Here is a 17,628-nt window from a genome sequence, read left to right on the forward strand (position 1 = left end):
TATGTGTGTGTGTGTGTGATGAGTGGATGTGTGTGTGATGAGTGGATGTGTGTGTGTGTGATGAGTGGATGTGTGTGTGTGTGATGAGTGGATGTGTGTGTGTGTGTGTGATGAGTGGATGTGTGTGTGTGTGTGATGAGTGGATGTGTGTGTGTGTGATGAGTGGATGTGTGTGTGTGTGTGATGAGTGGATGTGTGTGTGTGTGTGTGATGAGTGGATGTGTGTGTGTGTGTGATGAGTGGATGTGTGTGTGTGTGTGAGATGAGTGGATGTGTGTGTGTGAGAGATGAGTGGATGTGTGTGTGTGAGTGATGAGTGGATGTGTGTGTGTGTGAGAGATGAGTGGATGTGTGTGTGTGAGAGATGAGTGGATGTGTGTGTGTGTGAGTGATGAGTGGATGTGTGTGTGTGTGTGAGAGATGAGTGGATGTGTGTGTGTGTGTGATGAGTGGATGTGTGTGTGTGTGTGAGTGATGAGTGGATGTGTGTGTGTGTGAGTGATGAGTGGATGTGTGTGTGAGTGATGAGTGGATGTGTGTGTGTGTGAGATGAGTGGATGTGTGTGTGTGTGTGTGATGAGTGGATGTGTGTGTGTGTGTGAGTGATGAGTGGATGTGTGTGTGTGTGTGAGTGATGAGTGGATGTGTGTGTGAGTGATGAGTGGATGTGTGTGTGTGAGAGATGAGTGGATGTGTGTGTGTGAGTGATGAGTGGATGTGTGTGTGTGAGATGAGTGGATGTGTGTGTGTGTGTGATGAGTGGATGTGTGTGTGTGAGATGAGTGGATGTGTGTGTGTGTGAGATGAGTGGATGTGTGTGTGTGAGAGATGAGTGGATGTGTGTGTGTGTGTGATGAGTGGATGTGTGTGTGTGAGTGATGAGTGGATGTGTGTGTGTGTGATGAGTGGATGTGTGTGTGTGTGAGAGATGAGTGGATGTGTGTGTGTGTGTGATGAGTGGATGTGTGTGTGTGAGTGATGAGTGGATGTGTGTGTGAGTGATGAGTGGATGTGTGTGTGTGAGAGATGAGTGGATGTGTGTGTGTGAGTGATGAGTGGATGTGTGTGTGTGAGATGAGTGGATGTGTGTGTGTGAGATGAGTGGATGTGTGTGTGTGATGAGTGGATGTGTGTGTGTGTGTGATGAGTGGATGTGTGTGTGTGAGAGATGAGTGGATGTGTGTGTGTGTGATGAGTGGATGTGTGTGTGTGTGTGATGAGTGGATGTGTGTGTGTGTGATGAGTGGATGTGTGTGTGTGTGTGATGAGTGGATGTGTGTGTGTGAGTGATGAGTGGATGTGTGTGTGATGAGTGGATGCGTGTGTGTGAGAGATGAGTGGATGTGTGTGTGTGAGTGATGAGTGGATGTGTGTGTGTGTGTGATGAGTGGATGCGTGTGTGTGTTTGTGTGTGAGAGATGAGTGGATGCGTGTGTGTGAGAGATGAGTGGATGTGTGTGTGTGAGAGATGAGTGGATGCGTGTGTGTGAGAGATGAGTGGATGTGTGTGTGTGAGAGATGAGTGGATGTGTGTGTGTGTGTGTGATGAGTGGATGTGTGTGTGTGTGTGAGATGAGTGGATGTGTGTGTGTGTGATGAGTGGATGTGTGTGTGTGAGAGATGAGTGGATGTGTGTGTGTGAGATCAGTGGATGTGTGTGTGTGTGATGAGTGGATGCGTGTGTGTGAGAGATGAGTGGATGTGTGTGTGTGAGAGATGAGTGGATGCGTGTGTGTGAGAGATGAGTGGATGTGTGTGTGTGTGTGTGTGAGAGATGAGTGGATGCGTGTGTGTGAGAGATGAGTGGATGTGTGTGTGTGTGTGTGTGAGAGATGAGTGGATGCGTGTGTGTGAGAGATGAGTGGATGTGTGTGTGTGAGAGATGAGTGGATGCGTGTGTGTGAGAGATGAGTGGATGTGTGTGTGTGAGAGATGAGTGGATGTGTGTGTGTGTGTGAGATGAGTGGATGTGTGTGTGTGTGTGATGAGTGGATGTGTGTGTGTGAGAGATGAGTGGATGCGTGTGTGTGTGTGATGAGTGGATGTGTGTGTGTGATGAGTGGATGTGTGTGTGTGTGAGATGAGTGGATGTGTGTGTGAGAGATGAGTGGATGTGTGTGTGTGAGAGATTAGTGGATGTGTGTGTGTGTGAGAGATGAGTGGATGTGTGTGTGTGAGAGATGAGTGGATGCGTGTGTGTGTGTGATGAGTGGATGTGTGTGTGTGTGTGTGATGAGTGTGTGTGTGTGTGAGAGATGAGTGGATGTGTGTGTGTGTGAGAGATGAGTGGATGTGTGTGTGTGTGAGAGATGAGTGGATGTGTGTGTGTGAGAGATGAGTGGATGCGTGTGTGTGTGTGATGAGTGGATGTGTGTGTGTGTGTGTGATGAGTGTGTGTGTGTGTGAGAGATGAGTGGATGTGTGTGTGTGTGTGAGATGAGTGGATGTGTGTGTGTGTGTGTGATGAGTGGATGTGTGTGTGTGTGTGTGATGAGTGGACGTGTGCGTGTGAGAGATGAGTGGATGTGTGTGTGTGTGAGATGAGTGGGTGTGTGTGTGTGAGAGATGAGTGGATGTGTGTGTGTGAGAGATTAGTGGATGTGTGTGTGTGTGTGAGATGAGTGGATGTGTGTGTGTGAGAGATGAGTGGATGTGTGTGTGTGAGAGATGAGTGGGTGTGTGTGTGTGAGATGAGTGGATGTGTGTGTGTGAGAGATGAGTGGATGTGTGTGAGTGTGTGATGAGTGGATGTGTGTGTGTGTGAGATGAGTGGATGTGTGTGTGTGTGATGAGTGGATGTGTGCGTGTGAGAGATGAGTGGATGTGTGTGTGTGAGAGATGACTGGATGTGTGTGTGTGTGATGAGTGGATGTGTGTGTGTGATGAGTGGATGTGTGTGTGTGTGATGAGTGGATGTGTGTGTGTGAGAGATGAGTGGATGTGTGTGTGTGTGATGAGTGGATGTGTGTGTGTGATGAGTGGATGTGTGTGTGTGTGATGAGTGGATGTGTGTGTGTGTGTGATGAGTGGATGTGTGTGTGTGTGTGATGAGTGGATGTGTGTGTGTGTGATGAGTGGATGTGTGTGTGTGTGATGAGTGGATGTGTGTGTGTGTGTGATGAGTGGATGTGTGTGTGTGTGATGAGTGGATGTGTGTGTGTGTGTGATGAGTGGATGTGTGTGTGTGTGATGAGTGGATGTGTGTGTGTGTGTGATGAGTGGATGTGTGTGTGTGTGATGAGTGGATGTGTGTGTGTGTGATGAGTGGATGTGTGTGTGTGTGAGATGAGTGGATGTGTGTGTGTGTGTGATGAGTGGATGTGTGTGTGTGATGAGTGGATGTGTGTGTGTGTGTGATGAGTGGATGTGTGTGTGTGTGATGAGTGGATGTGTGTGTGTGAGATGAGTGGATGTGTGTGTGTGAGATGAGTGGATGTGTGTGTGTGTGTGATGAGTGGATGTGTGTGTGTGTGTGATGAGTGGATGTGTGTGTGTGATGAGTGGATGTGTGTGTGTGAGATGAGTGGATGTGTGTGTGTGAGATGAGTGGATGTGTGTGTGTGTGTGATGAGTGGATGTGTGTGTGTGTGTGATGAGTGGATGTGTGTGTGTGATGAGTGGATGTGTGTGTGTGTGAGATGAGTGGATGTGTGTGTGTGTGAGATGAGTGGATGTGTGTGTGTGTGATGAGTGGATGTGTGTGTGTGTGTGATGAGTGGATGTGTGTGTGTGTGTGTGTGTGATGAGTGGATGTGTGTGTGTGTGATGAGTGGATGTGTGTGTGTGTGTGTGATGAGTGGATGTGTGTGTGTGATGAGTGGATGTGTGTGTGTGTGTGTGTGTGTGATGAGTGGATGTGTGTGTGTGTGTGTGATGAGTGGATGTGTGTGTGTGATGAGTGGATGTGTGTGTGTGTGTGATGAGTGGATGTGTGTGTGTGTGTGTGTGATGAGTGGATGTGTGTGTGTGATGAGTGATGTGTGTGTGTGTGTGTGTGTGTGATGAGTGGATGTGTGTGTGTGTGTGATGAGTGGATGTGTGTGTGTGATGAGTGGATGTGTGTGTGTGTGTGATGAGTGGATGTGTGTGTGTGAGAGATGAGTGGATGTGTGTGTGTGTGATGAGTGGATGTGTGTGTGTGAGAGATGAGTGGATGTGTGTGTGTGAGAGATGAGTGGATGTGTGTGTGTGATGAGTGGATGTGTGTGTGTGAGATGAGTGTGTGTGTGTGTGAGAGATGAGTGGATGTGTGTGTGTGAGAGATGAGTGGATGTGTGTGTGTGAGATGAGTGGATGTGTGTGTGTGTGAGATGAGTGGATGTGTGTGTGTGTGAGATGAGTGGATGTGTGTGTGTGAGAGATGAGTGGATGTGTGTGTGTGAGATGAGTGGATGTGTGTGTGTGTGAGATGAGTGGATGTGTGTGTGTGTGATGAGTGGATGTGTGTGTGTGTGTGATGAGTGGATGTGTGTGTGTGTGAGATGAGTGGATGTGTGTGTGTGTGAGATGAGTGGATGTGTGTGTGAGAGATGAGTGGATGTGTGTGTGTGAGAGATGAGTGGATGTGTGTGTGTGTGTGTGTGAGATGAGTGGATGTGTGTGTGTGTGATGTGTGTGTGTGAGATGAGTGGATGTGTGTGTGTGTGATGAGTGGATGTGTGTGTGTGAGATGAGTGGATGTGTGTGTGTGAGATGAGTGGATGTGTGTGTGTGAGTGATGAGTGGATGTGTGTGTGTGAGTGATGAGTGGATGTGTGTGTGTGTGATGAGTGGATGTGTGTGTGTGTGATGAGTGGATGTGTGTGTGTGTGATGAGTGGATGTGTGTGTGTGTGATGAGTGGATGTGTGTGTGTGTGTGATGAGTGGATGTGTGTGTGTGTGATGAGTGGATGTGTGTGTGTGAGTGATGAGTGGATGTGTGTGTGTGAGATGAGTGGATGTGTGTGTGTGATGAGTGGATGTGTGTGTGTGTGATGAGTGGATGTGTGTGTGTGTGTGATGAGTGGATGTGTGTGTGTGAGATGAGTGGATGTGTGTGTGTGAGATGAGTGGATGTGTGTGTGTGATGAGTGGATGTGTGTGTGTGTGATGAGTGGAGTGTGTGTGTGTGTGATGAGTGGATGTGTGTGTGTGAGATGAGTGGATGTGTGTGTGTGATGAGTGGATGTGTGTGTGTGAGATGAGTGGATGTGTGTGTGTGTGAGATGAGTGGATGTGTGTGTGTGATGAGTGGATGTGTGTGTGTGTGATGAGTGGATGTGTGTGTGTGAGATGAGTGGATGTGTGTGTGTGTGAGATGAGTGGATGTGTGTGTGTGTGAGATGAGTGGATGTGTGTGTGTGTGATGAGTGGATGTGTGTGTGTGTGAGATGAGTGGATGTGTGTGTGTGTGATGAGTGGATGTGTGTGTGTGTGATGAGTGGATGTGTGTGTGTGTGTGATGAGTGGATGTGTGTGTGTGAGATGAGTGGATGTGTGTGTGTGTGTGATGAGTGGATGTGTGTGTGTGTGATGAGTGGATGTGTGTGTGTGTGAGATGAGTGGATGTGTGTGTGTGTGAGATGAGTGGATGTGTGTGTGTGTGATGAGTGGATGTGTGTGATGAGTGGATGTGTGTGTGTGTGATGAGTGGATGTGTGTGTGTGTGATGAGTGGTGTGTGTGTGTGTGTGATGAGTGGGTGTGTGTGTGTGTGATGAGTGGATGTGTGTGTGTGAATGAGTGGATGTGTGTGTGTGTGTGTGATGAGTGGATGTGTGTGTGAGATGAGTGGATGTGTGTGTGTGTGAGATGAGTGGATGTGTGTGTGTGTGATGAGTGGATGTGTGTGTGTGTGATGAGTGGATGTGTGTGTGTGAGATGAGTGGATGTGTGTGTGTGAGATGAGTGGATGTGTGTGTGTGTGTGATGAGTGGTGTGTGTGTGTGTGATGAGTGGATGTGTGTGTGTGTGATGAGTGGATGTGTGTGTGTGTGATGAGTGGATGTGTGTGTGTGAGATGAGTGGATGTGTGTGTGTGAGATGAGTGGATGTGTGTGTGTGTGTGAGATGAGTGGATGTGTGTGTGTGTGTGATGAGTGGTGTGTGTGTGTGTGATGAGTGGATGTGTGTGTGTGTGTGATGAGTGGGTGTGTGTGTGTGAGATGAGTGGATGTGTGTGTGTGTGTGATGAGTGGATGTGTGTGTGTGTGAGATGAGTGGATGTGTGTGTGTGTGATGAGTGGATGTGTGTGTGTGAGATGAGTGGATGTGTGTGTGTGAGATGAGTGGATGTGTGTGTGTGTGTGAGATGAGTGGATGTGTGTGTGTGTGTGATGAGTGGGTGTGTGTGTGTGTGATGAGTGGATGTGTGTGTGTGTGTGATGAGTGGGTGTGTGTGTGTGTGATGAGTGGATGTGTGTGTGTGTGAGATGAGTGGATGTGTGTGTGTGTGATGAGTGGATGTGTGTGTGTGTGATGAGTGGATGTGTGTGTGTGTGATGAGTGGATGTGTGTGTGTGAGATGAGTGGATGTGTGTGTGTGTGATGAGTGGATGTGTGTGTGTGTGATGAGTGGATGTGTGTGTGTGTGTGATGAGTGGATGTGTGTGTGTGTGATGAGTGGATGTGTGTGTGTGTGATGAGTGGATGTGTGTGTGTGTGAGATGAGTGGATGTGTGTGTGTGTGAGATGAGTGGATGTGTGTGTGTGAGATGAGTGGATGTGTGTGTGTGTGATGAGTGGATGTGTGTGTGTGTGTGATGAGTGGATGTGTGTGTGTGTGAGATGAGTGGATGTGTGTGTGTGAGATGAGTGGATGTGTGTGTGTGAGATGAGTGGATGTGTGTGTGTGAGATGAGTGGATGTGTGTGTGTGTGTGATGAGTGGATGTGTGTGTGTGTGTGATGAGTGGATGTGTGTGTGTGTGATGAGTGGATGTGTGTGTGTGTGATGAGTGGATGTGTGTGTGTGTGTGATGAGTGGATGTGTGTGTGTGATGAGTGGATGTGTGTGTGTGAGATGAGTGGATGTGTGTGTGTGAGATGAGTGGATGTGTGTGTGTGTGATGAGTGGATGTGTGTGTGTGAGATGAGTGGATGTGTGTGTGTGTGTGATGAGTGGATGTGTGTGTGTGTGATGAGTGGATGTGTGTGTGTGAGATGAGTGGATGTGTGTGTGTGTGTGATGAGTGGATGTGTGTGTGTGTGATGAGTGGATGTGTGTGTGTGTGTGATGAGTGGATGTGTGTGTGTGAGATGAGTGGATGTGTGTGTGTGAGATGAGTGGATGTGTGTGTGTGTGTGATGAGTGGATGTGTGTGTGTGTGATGAGTGGATGTGTGTGTGTGTGTGATGAGTGGATGTGTGTGTGTGAGATGAGTGGATGTGTGTGTGTGTGATGAGTGGATGTGTGTGTGTGAGATGAGTGGATGTGTGTGTGTGAGATGAGTGGATGTGTGTGTGTGTGTGATGAGTGGATGTGTGTGTGTGTGTGATGAGTGGATGTGTGTGTGTGTGTGATGAGTGGATGTGTGTGTGTGTGTGATGAGTGGATGTGTGTGTGTGTGTGATGAGTGGATGTGTGTGTGTGTGATGAGTGGATGTGTGTGTGTGTGTGATGAGTGGATGTGTGTGTGTGTGTGATGAGTGGATGTGTGTGTGTGTGTGATGAGTGGATGTGTGTGTGTGTGTGTGATGAGTGGATGTGTGTGTGTGTGATGAGTGGATGTGTGTGTGTGTGTGATGAGTGGATGTGTGTGTGTGTGTGTGATGAGTGGATGTGTGTGTGTGTGATGAGTGGATGTGTGTGTGTGAGATGAGTGGATGTGTGTGTGTGAGATGAGTGGATGTGTGTGTGTGATGAGTGGATGTGTGTGTGTGAGATGAGTGGATGTGTGTGTGTGTGATGAGTGGATGTGTGTGTGTGAGATGAGTGGATGTGTGTGTGTGTGTGATGAGTGGATGTGTGTGTGTGTGAGATGAGTGGATGTGTGTGTGTGAGATGAGTGGATGTGTGTGTGTGAGATGAGTGGATGTGTGTGTGTGATGAGTAGATGTGTGTGTGTGAGATGAGTGGATGTGTGTGTGTGTGTGATGAGTGGATGTGTGTGTGTGAGATGAGTGGATGTGTGTGTGTGTGATGAGTGGATGTGTGTGTGTGTGTGATGAGTGGATGTGTGTGTGTGTGATGAGTGGATGTGTGTGTGTGTGATGAGTGGATGTGTGTGTGTGTGAGATGAGTGGATGTGTGTGTGTGAGATGAGTGGATGTGTGTGTGTGTGTGATGAGTGGATGTGTGTGTGTGTGATGAGTGGATGTGTGTGTGTGTGTGATGAGTGGATGTGTGTGTGTGTGTGATGAGTGGATGTGTGTGTGTGAGATGAGTGGATGTGTGTGTGTGTGATGAGTGGATGTGTGTGTGTGTGATGAGTGGATGTGTGTGTGTGTGATGAGTGGATGTGTGTGTGTGTGTGATGAGTGGATGTGTGTGTGTGTGTGTGATGAGTGGATGTGTGTGTGTGTGATGAGTGGATGTGTGTGTGTGTGTGATGAGTGGATGTGTGTGTGTGTGATGAGTGGATGTGTGTGTGTGTGTGATGAGTGGATGTGTGTGTGTGTGTGTGATGAGTGGATGTGTGTGTGTGTGATGAGTGGATGTGTGTGTGTGATGAGTGGATGTGTGTGTGTGTGATGAGTGGATGTGTGTGTGTGAGATGAGTGGATGTGTGTGTGTGAGATGAGTGGATGTGTGTGTGTGAGATGAGTGGATGTGTGTGTGTGAGATGAGTGGATGTGTGTGTGTGATGAGTGGATGTGTGTGTGTGTGTGATGAGTGGATGTGTGTGTGTGAGATGAGTGGATGTGTGTGTGTGATGAGTGGATGTGTGTGTGTGTGAGATGAGTGGATGTGTGTGTGTGAGATGAGTGGATGTGTGTGTGTGAGATGAGTGGATGTGTGTGTGTGAGATGAGTGGATGTGTGTGTGTGATGAGTGGATGTGTGTGTGTGTGTGATGAGTGGATGTGTGTGTGTGAGATGAGTGGATGTGTGTGTGTGAGATGAGTGGATGTGTGTGTGTGAGATGAGTGGATGTGTGTGTGTGTGATGAGTGGATGTGTGTGTGTGTGATGAGTGGATGTGTGTGTGTGAGATGAGTGGATGTGTGTGTGTGAGATGAGTGGATGTGTGTGTGTGAGATGAGTGGATGTGTGTGTGTGTGATGAGTGGATGTGTGTGTGTGATGAGTGGATGTGTGTGTGTGTGATGAGTGGATGTGTGTGTGTGTGAGATGAGTGGATGTGTGTGTGTGAGATGAGTGGATGTGTGTGTGTGTGAGATGAGTGGATGTGTGTGTGTGAGATGAGTGGATGTGTGTGTGTGAGATGAGTGGATGTGTGTGTGTGATGAGTGGATGTGTGTGTGTGTGATGAGTGGATGTGTGTGTGTGTGAGATGAGTGGATGTGTGTGTGTGAGATGAGTGGATGTTGTGTGTGTGATGAGTGGATGTGTGTGTGTGTGATGAGTGGATGTGTGTGTGTGATGAGTGGATGTGTGTGTGTGTGTGATGAGTGGATGTGTGTGTGTGATGAGTGGATGTGTGTGTGTGTGATGAGTGGATGTGTGTGTGTGTGATGAGTGGATGTGTGTGTGTGTGAGATGAGTGGATGTGTGTGTGTGTGATGAGTGGATGTGTGTGTGTGATGAGTGGATGTGTGTGTGTGTGATGAGTGGATGTGTGTGTGTGTGATGAGTGGATGTGTGTGTGTGAGATGAGTGGATGTGTGTGTGTGTGAGATGAGTGGATGTGTGTGTGTGAGATGAGTGGATGTGTGTGTGTGAGATGAGTGGATGTGTGTGTGTGTGAGAGATGAGTCGATGTGTGTGTGTGAGATGAGTGGATGTGTGTGTGTGAGATGAGTGGATGTGTGTGTGTGTGATGAGTGGATGTGTGTGTGTGTGATGAGTGGATGTGTGTGTGTGAGATGAGTGGATGTGTGTGTGTGAGATGAGTGGATGTGTGTGTGTGAGATGAGTGGATGTGTGGTGTGTGATGAGTGGATGTGTGTGTGTGTGATGAGTGGATGTGTGTGTGTGAGATGAGTGGATGTGTGTGTGTGAGATGAGTGGATGTGTGTGTGTGTGAGATGAGTGGATGTGTGTGTGTGTGTGATGAGTGGATGTGTGTGTGTGTGATGAGTGGATGTGTGTGTGTGTGATGAGTGGATGTGTGTGTGTGAGATGAGTGGATGTGTGTGTGTGAGATGAGTGGATGTGTGTGTGTGAGATGAGTGGATGTGTGTGTGTGTGATGAGTGGATGTGTGAGTGTGAGATGAGTGGATGTGTGTGTGTGTGATGAGTGGATGTGTGTGTGTGTGTGAGGAGTGGATGTGTGTGTGTGTGTGATGAGTGGATGTGTGTGTGTGAGATGAGTGGATGTGTGTGTGTGTGATGAGTGGATGTGTGAGTGTGAGATGAGTGGATGTGTGTGTGTGTGATGAGTGGATGTGTGTGTGTGTGTGATGAGTGGATGTGTGTGTGTGTGTGATGAGTGGATGTGTGTGTGTGTGATGAGTGGATGTGTGTGTGTGTGTGATGAGTGGATGTGTGTGTGTGAGATGAGTGGATGTGTGTGTGTGTGATGAGTGGATGTGTGTGTGTGTGTGATGAGTGGATGTGTGTGTGTGATGAGTGGATGTGTGTGTGTGTGATGAGTGGATGTGTGTGTGTGTGTGATGAGTGGATGTGTGTGTGTGTGATGAGTGGATGTGTGTGTGTGATGAGTGGATGTGTGTGTGTGTGATGAGTGGATGTGTGTGTGTGATGAGTGGATGTGTGTGTGTGTGATGAGTGGATGTGTGTGTGTGATGAGTGGATGTGTGTGTGTGTGATGAGTGGATGTGTGTGTGTGATGAGTGGATGTGTGTGTGTGATGAGTGGATGTGTGTGTGTGTGATGAGTGGATGTGTGTGTGTGTGATGAGTGGATGTGTGTGTGTGATGAGTGGATGTGTGTGTGTGATGAGTGGATGTGTGTGTGTGATGAGTGGATGTGTGTGTGTGTGATGAGTGGATGTGTGTGTGTGATGAGTGGATGTGTGTGTGTGTGTGATGAGTGGATGTGTGTGTGTGAGATGAGTGGATGTGTGTGTGTGATGAGTGGATGTGTGTGTGTGTGATGAGTGGATGTGTGTGTGTGTGATGAGTGGATGTGTGTGTGTGTGATGAGTGGATGTGTGTGTGTGTGATGATTGGATGTGTGTGTGTGTGTGATGAGTGGATGTGTGTGTGTGTGATGAGTGGATGTGTGTGTGTGTGTGATGAGTGGATGTGTGTGTGTGAGATGAGTGGATGTGTGTGTGTGTGATGAGTGGATGTGTGTGTGTGTGATGAGTGGATGTGTGTGTGTGTGTGATGAGTGGATGTGTGTGTGTGAGATGAGTGGATGTGTGTGTGTGTGTGATGAGTGGATGTGTGTGTGTGATGAGTGGATGTGTGTGTGTGTGTGATGAGTGGATGTGTGTGTGTGTGATGAGTGGATGTGTGTGTGTGTGTGATGAGTGGATGTGTGTGTGTGTGATGAGTGGATGTGTGTGTGTGTGATGAGTGGATGTGTGTGTGTGTGTGTGTGTGATGAGTGGATGTGTGTGTGTGTGTGATGAGTGGATGTGTGTGTGTGTGTGTGTGATGAGTGGATGTGTGTGTGTGAGATGAGTGGATGTGTGTGTGTGAGATGAGTGGATGTGTGTGTGTGTGATGAGTGGATGTGTGTGTGTGAGATGAGTGGATGTGTGTGTGTGAGATGAGTGGATGTGTGTGTGTGAGATGAGTGGATGTGTGTGTGTGTGAGATGAGTGGATGTGTGTGTGTGTGATGAGTGGATGTGTGTGTGTGAGATGAGTGGATGTGTGTGTGTGAGATGAGTGGATGTGTGTGTGTGTGATGAGTGGATGTGTGTGTGTGTGTGATGAGTGGATGTGTGTGTGTGTGTGATGAGTGGATGTGTGTGTGTGTGATGAGTGGATGTGTGTGTGTGATGAGTGGATGTGTGTGTGAGAGATGAGTGGATGTGTGTGTGTGATGAGTGGATGTGTGTGTGTGTGAGATGAGTGGATGTGTGTGTGTGATGAGTGGATGTGTGTGTGTGTGTGATGAGTGGATGTGTGTGTGTGTGTGATGAGTGGATGTGTGTGTGTGATGAGTGGATGTGTGTGTGTGATGAGTGGATGTGTGTGTGTGTGTGATGAGTGGATGTGTGTGTGTGTGTGATGAGTGGATGTGTGTGTGTGTGAGATGAGTGGATGTGTGTGTGTGTGAGATGAGTGGATGTGTGTGTGTGTGTGATGAGTGGATGTGTGTGTGTGTGATGAGTGGATGTGTGTGTGTGTGATGAGTGGATGTGTGTGTGTGTGATGAGTGGATGTGTGTGTGTGATGAGTGGATGTGTGTGTGTGTGTGATGAGTGGATGTGTGTGTGTGTGATGAGTGGATGTGTGTGTGTGTGTGAGAGATGAGTGGATGTGTGTGTGTGTGATGAGTGGATGTGTGTGTGTGTGAGATGAGTGGATGTGTGTGTGTGTGATGAGTGGATGTGTGTGTGAGATGAGTGGATGTGTGTGTGTGAGATGAGTGGATGTGTGTGTGTGTGATGAGTGGATGTGTGTGTGTGTGATGAGTGGATGTGTGTGTGAGATGAGTGGATGTGTGTGTGTGAGATGAGTGGATGTGTGTGTGTGTGATGAGTGGATGTGTGTGTGTGTGATGAGTGGATGTGTGTGAGATGAGTGGATGTGTGTGTGTGTGTGTGTGTGTGTGAGATGAGTGGATGTGTGTGAGATGAGTGGATGTGTTGGGGCTGTGTGTGTCTCACACTCTGCATGTATCTTGCATGCTTTCGCATGCACTGTAGAGCTGATAATGTGATGGAGGGGTGGTGCCTGTATTATTGGTCCAAAGACTTACTCAGTGCCCAATGTGACCAGCAATGGTTGGAGTATTGGGAGCCCATACAAAAGATGTTCACAAGGCAAATTAAGACCCCCGGCCACAACACTTTATCCTGAGCTGGAGAGCTGCTCCCAGAACCAGTCACCAGGAGGTGCAAAACACCTGAAGCGGGAGGGAGAAGGAAATGTAAAATGCAAGTTACCTGCACACACACATCCTTTTCTCCACAGCTCACAGGCAGCCCTGCATGCAGGCCATGGCATGTTTTCAAACTCAAGTCTTCATAGCCTGTGACCCTAAACACATTAAATGGAAACTGCAGAGTTGTCTCTCAGCAGCTGGAGATGAATTTTACAGTTAATATATCTGCCAGCAACAGAAATGGGAAGGGGCAATTCAGCAGATGACAGTTGAGAGATCAGATTATAACACATAAGTCAAAAGCAATTTCTTTTCTAGTGAAAATAAATAGTTTGGCAATTTGCATCACCATTGTGCCGAACCACAGCTCATTGTTCACTCGTAATTTTACTTTTAACTTTCTTTCTTCAACTTTGCTTCTAACTTCCTTTGCTGAGGGCACCAGCTTTTGCCGGGGCATTGTTCCACGGGCTAACTACCGAACTGTACCTCTCTACCCAAATGACCGATCTTCAACTGCATCCCTGCACAGCAAGCCTCAAATGGGCAATTCAACTGTAGGGCAGATCACAAGCGAGCCTCATCTATCTCTTCTTCACTCAACATCGACACGTGGCACTTTGCACCAAGTATCAGGTGTGGCTCAATAGTAGTACCCTTGCCGCTGAGTCAGAAGGTAGTGGGTTCAAGTCCCACTCCAGTAATCTAGGCTGACACTCCAGTACAGTACTGAGGGGGTGCTGCACCGTCAGAGGCGCCGTCTTTCAGATGTGACTTTAAACCGAGGCCCCGTCTGCCCTCTCAGGTGGGTGTAAAAGATCCCACAGCACTAATTCGAAGAAGAGCAGGGTAGTTCTCCCCGGTGTCCTAACCAATATTTATTCCTTAACCAACTAAAAACAGATTATCTGGTCATTAGTTTACTGCTGTTCATGGGATCTTGCTGTGCGCAAATCTGCTGCTGCGTTTCCTACATTATAACAGTGACTGCTCTTCAAAAGTACTTCAATGGCTGTAAAGCACTTTGGGAAGTCCTGAGGTCGTGAAAGGCGCTATATAAATGCAAGTTCTTTCTTCACTGCACCAGACTCAGGGGTGAGAGTGCTACCACTGAGACAAGCTGAGTTACACCGGCCACACACAGGGAGCCCAGCTGGCTCCTTAATCTCATTCGAAAAGGAGGGGGGAGGGGTGGGGAAGGAAGGGAGAGAGAGAGGAACTGTAAATTAAGTATAATTGATTATAGTTGGAAATATTTGCAGAATACAAAACTAACAGCACATCCCAGAGCTATTAAAAGATTTTGTAGTATTAAATCCTTGTGTATTAAATCATTCTCTTTTCCTGCTTATGAATTGTTTTGAAAAATATAGTTGAGGAGTAAAGACCCATAGTTTGTAGAAGTTTGGAACTCTCTTCCACAAACGGCAATTGATACTAGCTCAATTGCAAAATTTAAATCTGAGATAGATAGCTTTTTGGCAATCAAAGGAATTAAGGGATATGGGCCAAAGGCAGGTATATGGAGTTAGATCACAGATCAGCCATGATCTTATCAAATGGCGGAGCGGGCATGAGGGGCTGAATGGCCTACTCCTGTTCCTATGTTCCTATAGTGCAGGACACGACCAAGTTTGAAAACAATAAGTAGTGATTAAGTGACACCAAGTATGGGTTTTACAAATGTATAGATTGTAGACAGGTGACTGAGGAAGATTATTTCATCGTCACTGGTTCAAAATCTTGGCATTCCCTACCTAACACACTCATCACACGGACTGCAGCGGTTTAAGGACAAGGCCCACCACCACCTTCTCAGGGTAACTAGGGATGGTCAATAAAATATGGCCCTGCCAACATCGTCCACATCCTGAGAGCAACATTTTTTTTTAATAAAAAGATTGAGGAATTCCACAATTTCGAGGTAATGTAGGTTCACCAGACTGATCCCTGGGATGGCAGGACTGTCCTATGAGGAGAGATTGGGTCGACTAGGCCTTTTGTTCACTAGAGTTTAGAAGAATGAGAGGGGATCTCATCGAAACATATAAAATTCCGACAGGGCTAGACAGACTCGATGCAGGGAGGATGTTTCCTTGGCTGGGGGTGGGGTCCAGAACGAGGGGTCACAGTCTCAGGATACGGGGTAGGACATTTAGGACTGAGATGAGGAGAAATTTCTTCACTCAGAGGGTGGTGAACCTGTGAAATTCTCTACCACAGAAGGCTGTGGAGGCCAAGTCACTGAATATATTTAAGAAGGAGCTAGATAGATTTCTAGACACAAAAGACATCAAGGGGTATGGGGAGAGAGTTGGAACATGGTATTGAGATAGAGGATCAGCCATGATCATATTGAATGGCGGAGCAGGCTCAAAGGGCCGAATGGCCTACTCCTGCTCCTATTTTCTATGTTTCTAGAATGGGCTACTTGGAGCATAGGATGAACAAGGGAGGGATGTTCAGAAGAGTAACAATCATAGTGGTATAGATAAAATAGAGAGCAACAACAGAGAGAGTTTGGAGGCTACAGGGAGGAGAATGATCGGAGAATCGAACAGTTGGGTTACCTGCTGGTTGGACACGCCTGTGGGTAAGGCACCATGTTTGTAATCTTCTAAAAGCTGCACTGCTGCTTTAAGGCGACTCTGAAAACAAACCACACAAAAAAAAGTTTAAAATAATGAATCAAATCACATTTTTTTTAAACTGGGTTCTGCTGAGGGAGACCAGCTGCCATCGCTGACTCTGTTGGTAGTTGTAATCACAGCTAGTAACACATCGTGGAAACAATCACTGCTAACACACGCTGGCCCTGCCACCTGAGCCTTCCCTTACCATCAGGCCCGTATTTCCCCCTTGCTGTGGTGAAATTCAGGGGTGGGGGGGGAGGGGGGGAGGGGGAAGGAATCTCCTGTTTGTAGTATCGTGCCATATACCTTCCGTGTACTACGAAAGGGAAAAGGGACGTGTCATTTTTATCCCCCCTGACTTTTATTCTGTGAATCTTTGCTGATCGAGGTGAGAGATGTTCAGTTTGTAAAATGAAGAGTGGCGCGCCCACTTACTGCACTGGTGTGACATGTTTCCAGTCCCACTCCACCTTGGGAACCCAGTGTTAGCATTAAGTGCTCCAAGGTCGGGCATGTCACAGTTCGATTCCTAATCTCTGTCCCAACAGTGTCCCAAACTCAAAAGTTTCATAATGTATCACTGGAACACTTTTCCTTTTCCCACAACGCCCCTCTGAGTGAGATCGGCAACTTAATAGCAATTTCGATTGTGGATGCCTTTGTGCTCAGATGAGGCATCGTTCACCTGTGGTACTTTACCGCAAGGGTGAGTCTGTGCCCCTAGAGCAGGCGAGACTGAACTGGAGGGGCTATAAAAAATAAGATAGCCCACAATAACTTTTGGGGGTGAAAAGAGTTAGAAATGTGTGTTGGACAAGAAAAGCCTCACCATATCATGAAAGTGAAGTGGTTATGTTACTGGACTAGTAATTCAGAGGTCTGGACTAATAACCCAGGGAACGCGAGTTCAAATCCCATGATTTGAATTCAGTTTAAAAAAAAAATCTGGAAATAAAAAGCTGGTATCCGTAAAAGTGACCACGAGGCTGTCGGATTGTCGTAAAAAACCAAACTGGTTCAGTAATACCCTTTAGGGAAGGAAACCTGCCGTCCTTACCCAGACTGGGCCTATATGTGACTCCAGTCCCGCACCAACGTGGTTAACTCTTAACTGCCCTCTGAAGTGGCATAGCAAGCCACTCAGTTATATCAAAACCACTACAAAGAATAATAAGAAAAAAACCACATGGTCTGCAGTGGTTCAAGAAGACGGCCCACTCCCAGTCCCACCTCAGGGCAACTAGGGATGGGCAATAAATGGCTATTAAATGTAAGCGACTTGTCGAAGCCCATTTTGATAGATGGTGAGCAAAACTAACCTGTAGCAACCGCAGGTACACAGAGCTGATTGAGGGAAGGAAGCGTTTTGTGTGCTGAAGTGTGATCTTTCAACACTTCAATACGTAAACACCCAGCAGCTCCTGATCTACAGACTTTCTTGCATTCCAGCAAAGGTAAGCCCAATCAATCAGCCAAACTGCAAGTTACTAAAAAGCGAGTGGGAAGGTGGCACACTGTGTCGTTGTTCAATTATTTAGCACCTCAGGACATCTTCCTATATTAAAGGTGCTATATATAAATGCTAGTATAGGCCATTTAGGAGCGAAATCAGGAAACACTTTTTCAAACAAAGCATAGTGAAAATCTGGAACTCTCTAACCCAAAAAGTTGTGGATGCTGGGGCTCAATTGAAATTTTCAAGACTGAGAGCCTCAGAGTTTTGTTGGGTAAGGTTATCAAGGGATATGAAGCAAAGGCGGGTAAATGGAGCTGAGATACAGATTAACCATGATCGAATTGAATGACAGAACAGGCTCGATGGACTAAATGACTTACTCCTGTTCCTACGTTCCTATAAAGCCTCGAATGAAAAGAAATCATTCAGCTCATTGCACCTTCTATCCACTCACCGTGAAAAAGCTGTGCCATT

The 17,628-nt window shown here is 47.2% G+C and overlaps 1 protein-coding gene across 1 annotated transcript in view; it reads right to left on the bottom strand.

Annotated features, from left to right (window-relative positions):
* LOC137312708 (sideroflexin-5-like) overlaps window positions 1–17,628 on the bottom strand; it is a 187,535-nt gene that overhangs the window by 144,729 nt on the left and 25,178 nt on the right. The window contains exon 3 of the mRNA XM_067979205.1: window positions 15,636–15,713. Within this exon, the coding sequence (XP_067835306.1) occupies window positions 15,636–15,713 (78 nt within the window). The remainder of the gene's footprint in view (window positions 1–15,635; window positions 15,714–17,628) is intronic.

The sequence above is a fragment of the Heptranchias perlo genome, chromosome 1, assembly GCF_035084215.1.
Source record: "Heptranchias perlo isolate sHepPer1 chromosome 1, sHepPer1.hap1, whole genome shotgun sequence".
Lineage (NCBI taxonomy): Eukaryota > Metazoa > Chordata > Chondrichthyes > Hexanchiformes > Hexanchidae > Heptranchias > Heptranchias perlo.